The sequence below is a fragment of the Mauremys reevesii genome, linkage group 6 (genome assembly GCF_016161935.1).
Source record: "Mauremys reevesii isolate NIE-2019 linkage group 6, ASM1616193v1, whole genome shotgun sequence".
Taxonomy (NCBI): Eukaryota; Metazoa; Chordata; order Testudines; family Geoemydidae; genus Mauremys; species Mauremys reevesii.
The window spans coordinates 77,287,419-77,306,461 of record NC_052628.1 but is presented as its reverse complement, the minus strand read 5'-3'; the positions used below and the strand labels follow the sequence as shown (position 1 = coordinate 77,306,461).

Sequence of the window (19,043 nt, the reverse complement as noted above, 5' to 3'; positions counted from 1 at the left end):
TCTTATGATATAACAACTGGGGTAGATCTGGAAGGTGTGATATAGGATTTTGCATAGTATGTGGACAGGTAGCAAAAATTCCTATGTCCTGGCTATATGCACCATGTATCTGAGATTAGAATCTGGCCCAGATCACTGTTCAGAAGAAAAAGCCGTTAAATGAACATCTTATTAATAGTGCTGTGAATTACACAGATAACATAAAGCAGGTACTGTAGTGCTCAGTGTACTTATCTCTTTCAAGGACCGATTCCTTATGCTGAATAGGGATTTTGTAAAACTTAGATGTCAAATAAATTGCATTCATGACAACAACTTTGAAATTCAGATAAAACCAGAGGAGGAAAATATTTTCATAAAAACATTTATTGGAAAACCTCTGTGACTGGATTTGGCTGTATCAAGTAAATAATATGCTAACAGTGACTATTGCAATCAAGATGCAGATAGCAAATACCACAAGCAGGAAAATTAGGCAGCATTTGGAATGTTTCTTTTCTCTCTCTTTCTTTTTCAGCAAGGTGTCATACCCAGGGGTATAAATATCCCCCATCCAAAATTGTAGATCATTAGGATTTTCCTAAAAGAAAGATCAGAAAATGAACTCAGCTCCTCTGTATTGTATGTAAAGTCACCAGAACATAGTTGGTCAGGAGAATTTTGATTATCACTTAGTAATTAATGAATTTAAAACATCACAATTCAAATCAGAAAAATTTACACTTGAACTCTTGGCTGCACTAGATGCTGAATACTGTCCCACAGAGGACTATTAAAACCATAGCTCTCAGCCAGGAACCTAATGTAGGACACCAGCCATTGAAATGTGACAGAGACCCAGAAGAAACCTCCTGACATTCTCATGCTGATACAGAGGTGCTAATTTACAAATACAGATCTGAGTCACTTTTCAGCAAGGAGAAGGGTCAAACTCCCCCCACCCCCAAAGTAATACACACTAACCCACAAGCAGACAGGAGTACTGGTGGTGGGGATGTGGTTATGAGAAGCTAAATTATTTGAAAAAGTACATAGAGGCAGAATTTATTTGTCCAGGTTCTTATATGGCCACCATCAACATGGTATTTTAGGGCTAGATCCACAAAGGGACTTAGCTGCTGCAGCGCCTAACATTTAGGTACCTTGCCACCTAATGGAATCCACAGCCCTGAATGAGACACATGAGGAGAGAAGCACCCTCAGAATGGAAAGCCTGCAAGCTGAGCAAGGAACCACCTACACTAGTCACTAGGAACTGCTGAGGAGAGAGGCAGGACTTAAGCCGGTGAGACCTAATGGATGAGTCGCTAGCCCAGTGATTAGAGCACTCAAGTAGAAACCCTGGGTTCCAGGCCCTGCTCAAATGAATGTTTAAGAATTTTATAAAAAGTTAGATCAGCTTCAACAGGTGAGATGGAAACATTCCCCTGATTCAAGTCTCTGCTCCAAATCAGGCAGAGAGAGGCTTCAAACCTAGGTCTCCCAGGTGAGTACCCTAATTACTGGGCTTTTGGGGACCACCTCCCCTCAGCTGTCTTTTGTGTGGGCTAGGCATGCTCTAAGAAGGCCTATCAGATCACACCCTGCTGCCAAGACAGGCAGGGGAATGCCTAATGTGAAACCATGCTGGTGCTTAGATGGGAGCTTTGTGTCAAGCAAATCAGCAACGGCAGGACTTAGGCGGCTGCGCGCATACACACTGGAAAACATTTAGGCACCTAGGGGACTTTACCAGCAGAAACTCAAGTGCCTAGTGACTTTAGATACCTATGGAATTAGGCAGCAGTTGAGCAGGGCTTTCGAGGATCTCAATAGTGGATAAATATTGGACTTAGGTCCCCTAAAGTGGGAGTTAGGTACATAAATCCCTTTGTAGATCTAGCCCTTAGTACCTCACAAACAAATGTGAATTTTTCCCCACATCGCCTGTGTGAGAGAGGAAAATACTATTATATCCATTTTAAAGATGGGGAAAAGTGACATTAAATGACTTGCTATAGGTGAGAGAGGACAGCTGTGGCAGAGCCAGGAATGAATTGCAGTCTTTAGTGTCTTAGCCATACTACTATCCTACCTCTCGTGATTGGATCCGCATGGAATCCTTACAAAAACATATTCAGATTTACTTCTGAAACCAGAATCACCAGCAAATGAGCACAGCATTTTATTCAGTGGTTCAAGTATAAATACAATGCATAGCATCTGGGTTTGTTCATGTATGAGTCTACAGCACAATACCTTTAAGTAGTTAGCCAGGTTAGAATGCAGTGAATGCTTGTCATAATCTTGAACAGTCCAGGAAGGGTTTTTTTTCCTCTCTGCCCAGTCATCATCAGTTCGGATGTCAGTGTACAAGGGATTGCTCTTGATGGTGGATTTCAAGGTGACAGTGGTTATGTGTTTACCAAGAGCTTTGTCGATCATTGTTGAGCTGACCCCACTCAATTCTAAACCAGGATGCTCAAAGACATTTCTTTTTTCTCTCTGCAGGATAGTCAGGACAAAAAATGGTTATCATCCTCAATCTTCTCATGACACAGATGCCCTTACACATAGCAGTCTATTGTGCAGTAGAACTAACTTTAAAATAATAACTGCCTAGTCTTTTTGTTATGATCTAGAAAGAGACAAGAGGTCTGGTTCTCCACCTTGTGCAGCCTTTCTTCTTGTGTGGAACGAGGGCCTGTGCAAAATGAGTGCCAAATGCTGCTGTCGGTATGAGCTGTCATGGTAATGCCTGTTGGAAGAGAAGACTGTCATAGAAAACAAGTGCAACAAAATAATTGCCATAAGAACTGGGTTTAGAACTGCAGTTCTGATGAAGACAAAGGACATATATGATGCTGAAGCAGAGTTGTGGGGACCAAAATGCATTAGCGATTGAGGGCCCAAAACACACATGGGTGTAACTTTGCATAGCTTCTCTCCTGCCTTATTCTCTGCAGAAACTGAACAGATTCCACTGATTGTGCCTTCACCAAACCCTTTTATTTTAAGCTCCCTCTATTATTTCCACAACAGTCCCAGCGCAACAGTCCATTTACAGCACCACTATGATTTTTTTTTTTTTGGCCCTCTCCTCAGGACCTGAGGAGCACAGAGGTCTCTATGTAACTGGGCTCAACTAGCTCTGGCTCTTTATCAACCTTGAGCTGATGAAGTATTTGGCAGTTTATCCCAGCCAACCCAGCCAGCCTGATTGTTTAATTCCCTCCATCAACTTTCTTAAGAGGAACTAATTAACACCTGAGTGATCAGAGTGCAGACTCACCTGTTTGTTCCCTGCACTCTGTCACAGTGGTGTACGTGGATATATCTTGATTGCCTTGTTGCACCATTTGACAGCAGGCGTGAGATTCTTATCCCAGTTCTGGATTCTTTGTGTCAAGCAAAAGGGCTGGATCAGTATAAAGGGGCTGGTGAAGGCACTGTAGAAGCCCAAAACTCTCCAAGAGTTGGCAAAGCTGTTGCAAATATTGTGCAGGCCAATAGCCACTAAGGGATCAGACAATCTCAGTGTGCTGTTACCAGAAATCTGAACAGCATAATTTCAGCTCACCACAATTCCCTTTTCACTGCTACTTTGAATTAAATGAATTCTAGCAGCCCTGGAAGACACATTTATGATACATTCATCACATCCCTTAAATAAATTCATAAGGCAGTCCCAGAATTGCTCTTACAGCATATGTGCAGTACAAATGAAACTCTCCTGATTAGAAAATAACATTTCTCTCCTAGTTCCTTAACATTTCTTTGGACTGGAAACTTTGATTTAAGACAGCTGAAGTCTGAGCCTGGACTAGTGTCTGCATTATAGGGAGCACTGGAGAGGAGTTAGAATCACATACTAAAGCAGCCTTATTTAAAAAAAAAATCTCAGAGAAGCGATCAAAATAGATTTCCAAATACTCCTCCCCACACCTCCATAAAAGGTCTAAGCATCTTCAAAATTTATTTACCCAAAAAGGGTTTCAGAGGCAAGGAAAAGAAGATATTTTTTCCAGCCTTCCGAGGGATAAATGAAGAGATTTAATGTATACTAATTCCTCAACCATCATGTGTGGGGGAGAGGGATGGGGATGAGGGGGTTGGTTTCTTTTAAAATAATGTGAGAGGGGAGAGAAAACAGCAGATTCTATATACATAATCCAATGAGGAAGCATCATTCAGGCATTCATATCACTCTTCCATGCACAAGGAACTAAGTGTGTTTCCCATCCATAATCATCATGATCTGGTATTAGAGAGCAGATGGAGCCCCAGTACCCACAGCCCATGTGTTAGCTCACTGCAGTTGCCATATGTCAGTATTTAACTTTGACAGAGCTTTCACATCACAATTTTAAACTGTTGGCATTTTAAACTGTCTACTCTTGCTGCCTGCATTTTACTGTGTTTCTTATTTAGAATTCTTCAGTTACTTTAATTATGCTTCCTGCAGGCTTGCGAGATGGATGTACTTGGAGAACATAGCATAAGATCTGAAGAATGGCCATACTGGGTCAGATCAATGGTCCATCTAACCCAGTATTCTGTCTTCCAACAGCAGCTGGTGCCAGGTGCTTCAGAGGGAATGAACAGAACAGGGCAACTGTTGAGTGATCCATCCCTTGTTGTCCAGTCCCAGCTTCTGACAGTCAGAATCTTAGGGACATCTTAGATTCACTATTCAAGATTTTATAGATGTCTATAAGTTACCTTAGTTACCTCTTTTCTAAGCTAAACGGTCCCAGTCTTTTTAATCTCTCCCCATATGGAAGCTGTTCCATACCCCTAATCATTTTTGTTGCCCTTCTCTGTATTTTTTCCTATTCTAATATATATTTTTTGAGTTGAGGCAACCAAAATTGCACACAGTATTCAAGGTGTGAGCATACTATGGCATTATGATATCTATGCCTTTCCTAATGATTCCTAACATTGTGTTAGCTTTTTTAACTGCTGCTAGATATTGAGCAGATGTTTGCAGCAAACTATCCTTGACTCCAGGATCCCTTTCTTGTGTGGTAACAAGTATGGTGTATGTACAGTTGAGATTATGTTTTCCAATGTGCATTACTTTGCATTTAGCAACATCAAATTTAATCTGCCATTTTGCCTCACCATTTACCCATTTTTTACAGATCATTTATGCATATGTTGAACTGTACTAGTCCTATAGAGATCCTTGGGAGCTCCCGCTATTTACCTCTTTCCACTGTGAAAACTGACCATTTATTCCTACCCTTTGTTTCCTGTCTTTTACTCAATTACTAATCCATGGGAGGATCTTCCCTTTTATCTCATGACTGTTTACTTTGCTTATGAGCATTTGGTGAGGGATCTTGTCAAAAGCTTTCTGGAAGTCCAAGAACACTATATTCACTGGATCACCCTTGTCCACATGTTTGTTGAACCCCGCAAATAATTCTAATAGATTGATGAAACATAATTTCCTTTTACAAAAGCCATGTTGACTCTTCCCCATTGTGTTCATCTATGCATCTGATAGTTCTGTTCTTTACTTATGATAGTTTCCACCAATTTCCCTGTAATGAAATTGGCATACTGCCCTCTAATTGCCAGGATCACCTCTTGGAGACTTTTTTAAAAATAGGAGAAGCTTACGTTGAAGAAAGTGTGCACTCTCACCAGGGGAATGTTCATTCTGCCCAGGTTAAAATATTGAGAAAAGAATGTGCCTTGACAGTGTTGAGTTTTAAAGCAGTTGTTTTAAATAAAAATATTTAAAAATAAAGATAGGTTAATTGGTTCAAATTTTTCTCATAAAGCCAATGCATGGCGATTTGATCTCATGTTATTGGTGATACCCCAAATAATCTAATTACCTCTTCATCCCAGCAATTACTATACCTTCTGCCCCATGGGGAACAGTGATATAGGAATGTGGGTATACAGTACCCATGAGCATGATCAATGGGAAAAGGTGATGGCAGAGGCAGCTAGAATTTTGATGAGAATAGGACTGGTAAATGTGGTGGGAGATTTGCAGGAAAGACATAGTGATGTGGAGGTGATGATGTAATTAACTTGAACGTAGCAGAGCATGCTATCTTGGAGATCTGGAAGTAGATGTAGCCCTGAAAATAGAGAACAAGAAGGAATGATGCTGCCTTACAGAAGTAGAGGTTTAGATTTATGGGATAATAAGACAGAGATAGCAGGTACCCTGCAAAAAAGATTATGCACACAAGAAGCAGAGAAATAGAAGAGGGGTAATATGCAGAAAAATATTACAAATATTAATTCACAACCCCTTTGCATAGACTTTCATTCTAACCATATTGTGTTCATAAGAATGTTCAATGAATCCTGGTACAAATGTGCAAGTACACAAGTATTGATATATATAACACAAGTTAGAGAAGCCAGCTTGACAGCTCTTTGTGGATTTGGAATTGATGGGATCTAAAACAGAAATAATAGCATATGACTTAGGTGACTATTAATAGAATACACATAGTGAATTGGGAGCAGTGAATGTGTTCAAGTAAAGAACATGATCCATCAAAACCAGGAAATCAAAAATTAAGGCAGAAACTTGGTTTCAAGCCCATTTTACTGAAAGTAGGGATCAAAGGGATTTCTACACAATAGGTGATTTTACATATTGTAGGTCAAATTCTGTTTGCTATATATATTATATAACACCTTGTAACAGATGTTCTTACATAGCTGGTCACTTTACTATACTAGAATAATATTTGGTTAGCCATCCCTTGCTCCCACAGTGCCTCCTTCCCCTGAGCTTGCTGAGGCCACATGACTTCTATGGCGTGGCTGACATTGACCTTTAGCTCCTAGACATGTTGAAGGTGGGATTCCAAATCATGGGAAGGGTGGGGGAATGGACTCTGCCATGGAGGAAAATCTTGTTTGTTGATTGGCATTACAGAAATGCAGTCCAGAGGTGACAAAGGCAATAATAACTGTGACAAGTTTCCTACTTTGGGGTAAAATTTGCAATCTTTGTGCCAGTCACAGATGACTAAAAAGTGCTCTTGGCTATAGCTGCACCATGACCATCTGGATATTCAAGAGGCTTATAGATTGCAACCAATGCTAAGAAAATGTAAAGAAACTGCACCTAATGAGGGGCCAGATATCAGTTTCACCATCTCGGCTAGCTGTTATACACAGCCTACTAGCATCACCTTCATCTTGTCTGAACTGAACTTCAGCCAGCTAGTCCTAATCCAGGCCCCAATCTTGGCTAAACATTGGAGTGCTGAGCGACTGCCCTGGCTGAGTCCAATGAAAAACAGATGTAGAGCTGAGTGTCATCAACATATCAATGACAATGCAGTCCAGATCAGCTCAGTATCTCCTCCAGCGGCCTCAAATACAAACCGAAAAGGTAGGGTGACAGAATGGAATATTGGCAGAAACTCACATGAGAGAACCCTTGGGGCAGAAGAGCAATCACTAAGCACTATACCATCTGGGTCCTCTCAAGAGGAAGGAATGGAGTAATTAAAGCACCACTTCATCTATCCTTGTCAGTGTCCACAACTGTGCCAACAAAACCTCATGGTCAATGGATCGAAAAGCAGGTGGTAAATGTGAAAGTGTCAGTGTGTGCACTTGGTCTTTCTCAATTGCCAGAAGGAGATAATTAATGAAAGAGGCAAGGGCTGTCTGTACCTAGCTAGGCCTAAAATCAAACTGATAGTGGTCCAGAGAATTTAAGTACTACACAGATTGCCAAGAATTGCTTCATCACAAGCTCCTCAATAACAATGAAAGTGAGTGGCAGGGAAACAATTACATAAGCTAATAATTAGCATGAGTTAATTCTGTGGAAAGTGATTAATTCATTATACACCTCAAAGCATTATGTCACACCTCTGAGAAATGCACTAGCACGGATCCTTGTCTTTCTTTAAAGGCATGCTTCTGGGAAACTAGCTGTGACAGGAAGGAGCTGCTATGTACTATCTAAGTATCTGGACATGCAATAATGCTCTGAATATTATACACAGTGTTCTTGTAGCTGTGTCAGCCCCAGGCTCTTAGAGATGACTTGGGTGAGGTAGTATCTTTTATTGGATAAACTTCTCTCTCAGCTTGTGTCTCTCAGCAATAGAAGTTTGTCCAATAAAAGATATTACCTCATCCACCTTGTCTGTGTGAATATTATAAGTGACCTGGTCACTGAGGTAAAGTTACTGTATAGCTATTGTGGTTTATTAGCATTTCCCATATGAATGTATCTAACTTGATGGGGGTCAGGAGGCTGTGGGAAGAACAAACAGGAAAGGAACACCATGGTTCTCTAGATAAGCAACCTCAAACAAATGCTTGGAAGACAAGGGGTCCAGCTATTAGCTTCAAGGTTACTGTAGCCAACAAATTGCAAGTGTTGTTTTGCTAGAGCTGGCAGGCTGGAGATCAAAAGAACACTAAAGAGTTAAAAAAAAGTTCTCAAGGGAAGAAGGGGGTGGGTCACTTGCCAGAAGCTGTCCAGGGAGACAGGTTGACAGATAGGGAGAGGCTCTGCTGAGTGAGTTGCCTTAGGGAAAAACAAGCATTAGTATAGGTTGGTTTATTGTCTTAAATCTGTTAACTCTGAAATGCTTTTCATCTGATACATAATACTCGACTTGAAGGAGGCTGTCTGATCGCAGGTTACTGCTGCCATTGCTCCGAGAGAAGGGAATAGACCTGCAGGGGCTGAGCCTAAGCCAGACTTTTTGAGGTAAATCACAGTTGGTACACAGGGCGTTGAAAGTACCAAGATTATTTTACTTAATAGTTATATGACAAAAATATACAATAACAGGGAATGAATATTCACTCTGCCTGACACCAAAATAGAAAGTGAAAAAAAGCTTTTGCTCTGAAATGAAGATACTTTTATCAGACTGCCTTATATAATGGAATAAATGAAGATATTTATAGGTGAAGGAAACACATGAGCACTTAAGTGCACTTCAGTTTGAATGATCTCATGACAAACATCCCAAGAAGCTCACAAATACATGGCTGAGAAGTCACTTTACACAGGGAGGCTTGAGTAGCAACATTTCTTAAAAGAAAATGAATTTCTGGACAGGGAATTTAAGATATGCTCAAGGTTTAATAACTTTAGGAGGCTGTAGATCACAGCCACCTGTTCAAAACTGAAACACACCCCTCCTGTTTCTGAATTAACTAACTCTTGCACCCCCATTAGCCTGCGCATCATGTTATTCATAAACCATTAGCTCTGCACTGTGCTATCGTGTTTATTTTAAAGTCTGAAATGCATCAGGTATTTAGTTTCTTCTTATTTGCACATCAGCAGAAAAGAGAAATAAAAATGCACATTGTGTTTAAGTGCGTTAGCTGGATCTACAAATGAACATGGTGAAAAGGAGGGTTTGTGCCTTATGTTTAACTTTTAAAAAAAATAACACTCTAATTTGCTTTCCATGGGAAATGGTGATTTGAGTAGCTTCCCTTTGAGAGGGCCACCCAATTGCTGGAATGAATTTGAGAAGAATTCTCTTTAGGGGGATTATGAGGAAGATGCCATTTTAAGGGAGAATATTCTCTATAGATTTAATCCTATTGGAAGTTTTCAGTGATGGCTCAATGACAGCTAGTCTTACTTCATTAAAATAGTCTGGGACATTCCCTTCTGAGGAAAGGGCTGCGTGTTTGGATCTCCTCATACCTGCACAAAGTGGTGGGATGGGAAATAAGCCACCATCACTCCCAGTCTCTTGGATCTTATGGGCATCTCTTCTTGAGGTTAGTGCACTGTGCTGGGGTAGGGAGAAGGTGGATTAATGTGTTACAATCCTATGTGAGGGGAAGAAAAACAGTCTTTATTGTAAGGACCATCCTTATTGTAATAAAACAATTGGCTGTCCCATACTAAATCATTCTATCACCCCTTGCAACCCTATCATTGGAAACTCACCACCCCTCAATTTGGCCTGGCTGACCATCTGCAGGTGGCTAAGCCTCTGGACGGGTGGCCAGGCCAAATCTGAATGGGACCAGAAGTTCTTCAGGTGTGCTGATAAATAGCCAGAGGTTAGAGGGGCATGCAGGGAAATTGGGGTCTCTGGCTGGGTGATTTGCAGGGGCAAAGATGGGGAGGCCAATTCCTGCTCCCCTCAGCACTGCAGCTGTGCTGCACACTGGGCTGGGCCCCTTGCAATGCCTTGCTGTGGCCGTGGGTTCCATCGGGGTGGTCCAGTGCTGGGCACAGGATGCAGAGCGGGAGTCTCAGAGCAGAAAGTGAAGCTTTTAGAGACGGGTCAGGAGCAGAGCCAGGTGGAGAGCATCCACTGGGGTCCCTGCAGCAGGAAAGCGGAGATGAGGGTTCCTGAGGAAGCAAGATTCCCCAAGCACTGTAAATTGGAGAAGCACAGATAGGCTTGGGCTTATTTACCCTCCTCAGAAAGTAGCCAGGCTACCCTGAGGGGTGACCAGAGGGCTACTTGCTTTCAGTGACCAGTGACCAGAGGGTGGAGGGTGACAAGAAGTTAATTGTGGGGAGCAGGTTTCCTCCCCTGTTTTAAAGTGATTCTTTCATTTTACTCTTTCCCATGTCCTCCAGAGCTGTGATAGTTTACAGGAAGCCAAGGTGGGGTGGAGAGCGGGGGAGAGGCAGCACCTTATAGCAAGAGGAACTGTTTCCCCCTCACACATACAACAGTTCTTCCTGAATTCAAACCCTGATGGCTACAGCAATGTCTCACATTATAGTTACTGTCACTACACCCATTCCCCCAACATGCTGAGCTTTTCTGTGTCCTACTTTGGAAGAAGGAAGTTGTTTGGCTAGAGCAATAATGTACATTAAGATGTTTCGTGTTGAAGAAGCTGCTGTAGATATAGTGCATCACTGCACCAAAGGTGTCTGATTTCACCAGGGCAGGGAGGGAGACTGACTTGACTGGTGTCATAGTGAGTTAATGGCAGAGTTGAGGAAAATCTAACTGCCCTCTTGCTTGGTTCAGGAGGTTCTCGATGCACAGTGTGCATCATCCTCTCCTATACATTTAATCTTTCAGGTGGAAGAGAACTGAGTAACATGTGTGGCCATTATGGGACCTCCAGAACACAGCACTTGCCCTGAGGAGTTCAGTGTGGCCTGTAGCTTCTGTCATCACCTAGAGGCCTACAGACATCTCAAGTTTCATGAGTCACCATCCCTGAAGAAAAACCAGTAACTTTCCGCACTGTCAGCACGTATGTGCGCGTGCGCGCATTAGGAAAACTGTCACTTATTTTTGCAATAAAATGTTGGCAACCCTCCTCCCTTCTGAGGGGAACTTCTGGGGCAGCTGCAGTGAGAGTCATCCCTAGCAACTTGGCTCCAGTAGAGTCACATAGCTAGAGAGCCAATGAGGGGAGCAATTGCCACCTCCCCACCATGAAGTGGTACTGTCTTCCAGCAGATCCACTGAGGTCTGAGCACTTTCTGAAGGTCAAAACCCAAGCTGGTTCCGTAGAGGACACAGGGCTAGGTTTTTATATTTTGCAGTCTGGGGAAACTCTATGAGGGGAACCTCTACTTAAAGGGTTTCTTCTTTTCTTCCCTATTTCTGTGTCCTCCTTTGTCTTTCACCCTAACTACTATCCAGGAATAACCCTCTGGCATCTGCCTAAGTAACTCACCCAACAGCAGTCATGAAAGCCAAGTTAATTGTATGGTACACAATCATTGACTGTTAATGTCAGTTATTATGGGGAGGCAGCAACTGCTTCTTATCATTAAGGATGTAACTGAGTTTCCATTTTAAGCCTGAATTTTTCTCTTCCAGAATTTTCCTTCTCTCTAGCTCCTACCTGTGTGTTGTTCCTGGGAAGTTTCCATATGACCCCATATAATAATAATAAATACAATTAATGTTACACAATATCATTCATACACATACTGGGAAATGCTAAAAAATACCACAACCAGGAGTCAGCAGGTCAGTGCCGGTACTAAGAGTGGAACTATATGACAGTGCTAGGGTTTGAGCCCATGGTATCAGGAAGATTGTTCTCATACAGCCTGCTTCTGCTCCCATTGAAGTTAATGGCAAAACTTTCACTGACATCAGTGGTGCAGGATCAGGGACATGCAATGGCTGCAACCACAGCAAAAGGCTCAAACCCAAATTTCAGTTGTTTCTGAACCACAAAATTTATAAGGAATAATAATCAAAGAAGTCAAACATTCAGGTCTTTCCTTTAGACCTTACCTGTAAATAGACTTTGTTGTGCCATTGCTGTGCGCCTGGAAAAGCTGCTTCTGGAAATTTCACTAGGCTGGCTTGTAGAAAGGCAGAGTTTTTCATTAAAGACTTCACATCTAGTTGTAGAAATTTATCAGGATGGTTGTTGTTTGGCAAAACAGAGAAGTCCATGTTCCCCTCCTGTTGAGTAATAATGAAAACAGCCCAGTCTTCTGGTTCCTGGCCGCTGTGCGCTCCTTCTATTATTAATGAAGTGAAAAGGGATCCTACAGTTGCCTGAAACTGTAACTGACCCCTGCTTGGTGTCACGCTCACTTATATCATCTACCAATGATAAAAAATCATTTAGAAGCAGCATAGCAGGCAAGACATGCTTCCTTAAGTGCCTAGCTTAAGTTTTCAAGTTTAAGGACCATTTTGATAGATGTATATGTGCTCATTAAAACTAACAGAGTATCAGTGACTAGATGCATGAGACACTTAAATGCATACCAGCACTTCCTTAAGTGACTTGCCAAAGATCTCAGGCTTACAGTATTTCTTTCTCAGCTAATTAGAAGCAGTTCATACCACAACAGGAATGGTGCAAGGCCTTCAGCAATTATTCTCTGGGGATACTAACTCATTTGACTTTGTCACACAGTTCAGCACAGTAGTTTGATGTTATAACAGTAACATACACATTCTCAGATTAAAGGGATATTTTGTCAGTAAGTTTTTCCTCAATATGGGGAATATTAGTTTATTTCATCTATTGAAACTGCAAGCATTCCTTAGGAGCTTGATCTTTCTTCAAATCAATGGAAAACTCTAATTGACTTCAATGGTATAAGATCGAGCCCTTACTTTTCATTATTGTATCTGTGATGCTTGTATTTTATTTCAGAGTTTGATACTTTTAGTATTTCATATTTATAAAGTCACCTTGATTTTGACTGATGAAATTTCCTTCCTTCAGCCTAGCCACCAACTATAACCAGTACAGGTAATAAAAAACACCAAGCTTTTACTCTTTGTTTCGATTCAAATTCACATTTCTAATTCTTGTATTTTATTTCAGATGTCCTTGCCACCTTGCCAAGTAGTTTAGATGCAAAATGTAGGTTTTTAAAAAAAGATTTTTTACAAAAACACTTAAAAGAAATATCTTAATCTCTCTTTTTTTTAATTTATGAAAACTATTTTGGGTTAGATTAAACATTTGTGGTGATTGCAACATGAACTTTTCAGAGTTGTGTTAAAGCATAAAAAGTAGGAAGTGAAAAATGACAATATACAAAAGTTATGCTGACTAATCAGTTCTCACTCTCAAAAATGGGTGAAACAGAAAAAGGAAAACAAACAGTTTTAATAGTGACAGTTTTAATAATGCAGGGTGTTATTGGTACCAAATAAATAATTTGTAACAATTAATTAAGACGTTTCACTTTCTTTTTGTTCATTGAGTGTCCATGACTTTCACCAAATGTATTTATTTGATCGCATTTGTGACCTCTGTTTATTCTGTAGCTGCCAGTTGGAATGCCATATTAAAGCAATATTGCTTGGCTGTGATTGGTCACAAGTCAGATGACATAGTTTCTTTTTGACTGGATGAATAACCTCTAGAAGGCCCTGCTTTAGCAAGGTATGCAACTGTACATAACTTTAAGCATGTGACTAGTCCTGTTGACTTAAATTTAACTCAAGTTAGAGCCTAATTTTAATCATATGAGGCTCTTCAGCTCCCATTTAACTAAGCACTAGCAAGGCAGTCAGTCACTTTGCAGGACTGGCACCTATATAAATGGATAAACAGAGCCCCAGACAATTTATTTGTTATAAATGTACAGTTTGAAATGATCTGACTTGTTGAGCAGCTCAAGTTGTACTGAAATTATTACTCCCAACAAAATGGCACTGCAAAATGGCACTGAAATTTGGCTTGACTAAATAATTTTTCAAATACCTCTGCGAAGTTGCATAGTTAGGGAAGAGGAGTTGCTGCCTCCTTGCAGGACCTACAGTATGGCTGGTGTGATGAATGACCTAATACAACATGTGACTGAATCATTTATTGCTCTGTCTACTATTCAGTTTCTAATTTGGTTTTAGCAGAATGCAGTTATTTAGAATTGGGTCAAATATTACAATTAGTCACTCAGTGTATCCCTAAAAGCAGCAGTTGTTACTTCACAGGGCCTGAACTCTCATGCCACTACCTCATTGGAGGCGAAGGGCTTAAGCCTACTTTCCTGATACTCCAAAGACAGCTTTAGCATACCACTCTTTCATTTTTGTTTGTGTCTTTGAAGGGCTTTACAGGGAAGACATGCAATGATATAGAATGGAATATACTGGTAGATTACAGTTTGAGACATTCAGGAAGTTATTGATTTAGTTTAATAGTTGTACAGTGCTATGCTGCTTTATTTACCATGGTGACTTCAGCGAGTGTGGTGATTAGCAGGGGCGGCTGCAGGCCCCAGCACCCCAAGCGCGTGCTTGGGGCGGCATGCCGCGGGGGGCGCTCTGCCGGTCGCCAGGAGGGCGGCAGGCAGCCTTCAGCGGCATGCCTGCGGAGGGTCCGCTGGTCCCGCGGCTTTGGTAGAGCCGCGAGACCAGCGGACCCTCCACAGGCATGCCTGTGGGAGGTCCACCGGAGCCGCGGGACCGGCAACTGGCAGAGCGCCCCCCGCGGCATGCTGCCGTGCTTGGGGCAGCGAAATGTCTAGAGCCGCCCCTGAGCCTGCCTGCCGTGCTTGGGGCGGCAAAATCCCTAGAGCAGCCCCTGGTGATTAGTGTTGTTAAATACTTGGATAGATAGGCCCCATTCCATCTTTCAGGAGCACATAAATCCTCTGCAATATCTCCCAGTCACAGGTTTCTCCAGGTTGCTGAGATGTGGATGTCGACATTGGTTAGTTTTTATTTTTATTTTTAATTCAAATTTGCTACTCTACATTAAATATTTAATTTACTTTTCTTTTTACAGGGAATTCTTATGCATAGAAATGACCCAAAGGACACTACTTCTGTAGTGCTCACTGAGGATGAAAGTGAATAGAAATGCTTCTCCAGAGTAAGTGACATGCAACTAAAATTCCAGGAGTACTTTACCTGTCAGACATGTGGAATAAGTTGTAATTGTTGTACTTTTGGCCAGGGCTGTGCTTTACAGCGTACATTGGGAGTGAAATTCCCTCCTGCGCAGAAGGGTAGTACAACCTCCATGCAATACTTAAATCCCACTTAATCAGTCAAAATAGGATTTAAATGGGATTTAATAGCACACAGGCCTTTTGCTGGACCCTCTGAATAGGAGTAAATTTAACCCTTATTGTCCAACTGAACTTCAATAGTTGACATAGGTTGAAGTGTTATTCATCAGCTTGGAAGGAAAACTGATTAATAGAGAGAGACTGTTAGAAGAACTGAGTAAATTCTGCTGTGACTATCTACTGCTGGAAGAATACAAATGCGTCACTGAGCACATCTGGAAAGTACTTCCAGCTGTAAGTCAGATCAGTGTGGTCTCTGGAGTGGCAGTGCTGGGCAAAGCAACAATGCATTTTGAGATCATCGTACCTGTGCTCACATACCAGTGCAATCTTAAAAAAACCTTCTCCCTAATTTTCTAATCAAGTGGCACATTGATCTGTATTGTTTACTTGAATTATAGAGAAGTGCTTAAATAAAATGCAGTAACCAAATATACGTTACTTCATTTTTAATTCATCCAGAGAAGGAAATATGACGCATTTACACTACGTGTAAACATAATGACTTCCAAGTTGCAGATTGCACGTACATCTAATAGTCAAGTATTACAGCCACTGAAGAAACGAAAGCTGTAGCTAAAGTTGCAGGTAAACTTAGATGATAATACCTGATTTCATTCATTATATCTAGAAAATATTCTCATTTGCCTCCTGAAACTTTGCATCCTTGGTGCCAGCCCAAAGGTAATTTTTTTTGTGCATCCCTGACTGCCTATGGGTAGCAGCTCCAACCACTCCCATGCTAGACACATTCCTCCTACAGCCAGTTTGCAAAGGGGTCTTCAGGAGACAATCTATAGCTGTCTTCCTCTCCCCTGAGCTGTAGGACTTCTCCCCATCAGGTCCAGGGCTTTTAGAGCCCCTTTATGCTGCTCCATCCCATGGACTTGTACTATAGAGGCAGGGGTGGCGATGATGATATAAGCTCTATTTAAAATTAAAAAAAGGGAAACAAACCCAGGAATATTTCAGATGCACAAAATAGGAAAAACAGAAATAAAGAAAAAGGTTTTACTTTTTTATTGAAAATGTAAAAATCATGTGAATCATGTACAATATTTTCTCATAAGGAAAATTTTAGCTGTTTTAAAATGTTTCACAAAATTGCAAAACTTTTTTTTGTATAAAGACTTTCATACAACAAAGATGAAACTAAAGCAGTATCACAAAGCTATCTTCTATGTCATCAACAAAGAACTGGAAAATGTTTAACAGATTATGCATACAAATGGCAGGAACAAGGATTCTTCCATTTGTAGAACTGCAAAGAGGACGACAAAGGCATAAAGAGGCATGGGTCTTTTACTGAAAACATTTAAAATCAAGTGACATGTTAAAACAGTACAGACGTGATTTCATAGGATGGTACAAATTCTAGAACTTGTGTTTCTCTAAACTACCTCAAACAGTGCAACAGTGAGTGATTCAGTGTAAATCTCTACAGTGTTTCATTGATTCAATACTTGTGTTCAAGTATGTGTTCATGAGCACGATCAAAATTTTGATTTTTTTTGTTCATCATAGGTTATATGTTACAGTAGATTCTCTCCTACAGTATGTCTCTAACCCAAAGAGAAACTGATTTCACAATACATTCTGTAATAACCTGTTCAACAATGCTAGCTTAGGCACCTCAACATCTGTTGCAAAATAAACAAGGTCATTCTGACTCTGAATGCCAAAAAATTAAAATAAAAAAAATTGGCTTTATTTCCAAATACAGCAAAACTATCCAACTAAATTAAAATAAATTCAAGATAACATGAGGATATTTTTTGGCAACAGAGAGATGATCCTACTGAACATAAACATTTAAAATACTATTTTTTTAAAAATTCTGATATATGTATCCAAAATTGTTCATATAAAAATTATGAAAACCTCAGAGAATAAAACACAAAGGCCATCTAACCAAAACAAGAAAGCATGTCTGCCAGGTAAAAATAAATTAATTTGATTAAATTATATGTAATCTGATAATATTTGGTCTGAAAAAGCATGTGTGTGTGTGTGTGTGTATAAATAATGAGATTGCAAAGAGCTGAGAGCCAGCCAGCCTGACAGAGGTCAACTCTTTTGTTGCATTTTTTGCGCATAAAAGTCCCTGCATGTCTCACAGCAGCGTTGATACCACCTCATGTCCTGACAGAGGTTCTTCTCTCGTATCACTCTGCAGTATACAGGCCACTGGTCTCCCAGGCACTTGAATGTTAAAGCAGCTGTGAAACAACAAACAAAAACCACAACTATATATCTATACACTCAAATAGTTCATTTGATACCTAAGGCAGAGTATAATGTTCATTCATTCTATTATTACCTATTACTACATTTGTTAGTAAACAATCAGGTAGTAGAGATGTCCTTAAGGGTGTCTAAAGACTTCTGACACAACCGACCTCCCTGCTAGTGACTCCATTGGGTCAGGAACCAGGAGGTGGACTGGGTGAGAGCAGAGGCAGGAGTAACTGATAAGAAAGTGGCCAGCAGTCATGGAAAGAGGGCACTCGGGCACTTTTGAGGGAGGCAGCAGAGAGGAAAGGAAGCTTGGAGGGCACTGGGGCTCTGTCGGTGGGAAGGAATGGGTGGGGTGAAGCTTGTTTATTTTTCAACAGAGGAAAAATCCTATCTTGGTGACATGCTGCCAATATTTTAACAATTAGAATTTTTGAGGGCCAGCTACGTAGACCCAACAGTCTCCCTGTCACAAATGCCATACACTTACAAGATGGCACAATTTCAAGATAATACTTGCAAAAGCGTAAATAAAGCAAATACCTTTTATCTATAAAAATGGACACTGCAATACATTAGTAATGACTATCCACAGAGAGAGAGAGAGATTTCAGGAATAGGACGGTATACTTGGCCAGACACGATCATATCACATCTTAATTACTGCAATCTCCTCCTCTCTGGCTTGGACAACAGCAACCTTACCCCCTCAAGTCCATTCAAAATGATGTTGCTAAGATTATTTTCCTACTCATCGCTCTGATAATACCACCCTCTTTGAGTCCCCCCTTCGCTAATGTATCAAAGACAAGCTTCTCTTCTTTACCTTTAAGACCCTTCATGGCTTAGCCTCACCCTACCTAGCTCTTCCATTAAAACATCATGGTGCTGACTAGTGCCTTCACTCTGCCAATGTTCCCACCATTCAAAACCATTCTACCTCAAAAAATCTTTGCACTTACTCCCTCACAACTGCTTATGCATGCCTCACTAATATCTAAAAAGCAGCTAACTTATTCTCCTTAAAAATCCTTCCTTAAGACTCATCACTCCGTGATGCGTACATAACTCTGTCAGCTGATAATGGTCAGGCAGGTGGTGAGCTCTGACTACTGCTTACCATACAAACCATGCTCAAAGCACTGTTGCCTCACCCACCCTTCCTCCCCTCCTATTTGTTCTGTCCACCTGTTCCATCCAGCATGTCGTAACCAAAACTGTAAGCTCTGTGGGGCAGGCACTTCACATCTGTACAGTGCCTAACATAATGAGACCCTGATCCTTCACTGGGGCCTATAGTGTGATGGCCACTTACTGAGCACAACCTCATGGTCAGGGGTCACTTTGCAGGCCCTCCGACCCC

The 19,043-nt window shown here is 41.0% G+C and overlaps 2 protein-coding genes across 8 annotated transcripts in view; both read right to left on the bottom strand.

The window, feature by feature from the left end:
• Positions 1-400: 400 nt before the first annotated feature.
• On the bottom strand, positions 401-12,356 carry MINAR2 (membrane integral NOTCH2 associated receptor 2). Its single transcript, XM_039543041.1, has 3 exons — positions 12,192-12,356; positions 2,239-2,484; positions 401-580 (listed from the first exon to the last, which is right to left on the bottom strand). The coding sequence occupies exons 1-3, from the start codon at positions 12,354-12,356 to the stop codon at positions 401-403; spliced, it is 591 nt and encodes a 196-aa protein (XP_039398975.1).
• A 4,138-nt stretch (positions 12,357-16,494) lies between these two features.
• The window catches only part of ADAMTS19 (ADAM metallopeptidase with thrombospondin type 1 motif 19), a 381,231-nt gene continuing 378,682 nt past the window's right edge, over positions 16,495-19,043 (bottom strand). For 5 of the 7 annotated variants that reach the window (XM_039544208.1, XM_039544213.1, XM_039544211.1 and 2 more), the window contains one exon: positions 17,513-17,664. In XM_039544208.1, the coding sequence (XP_039400142.1) occupies positions 17,513-17,664 (152 nt within the window). Of the gene's footprint in view, positions 17,665-19,043 lie in introns of all 7 variants that reach the window. The other 2 variants (XM_039544206.1, XM_039544207.1) reach the window with 1 other exon arrangement.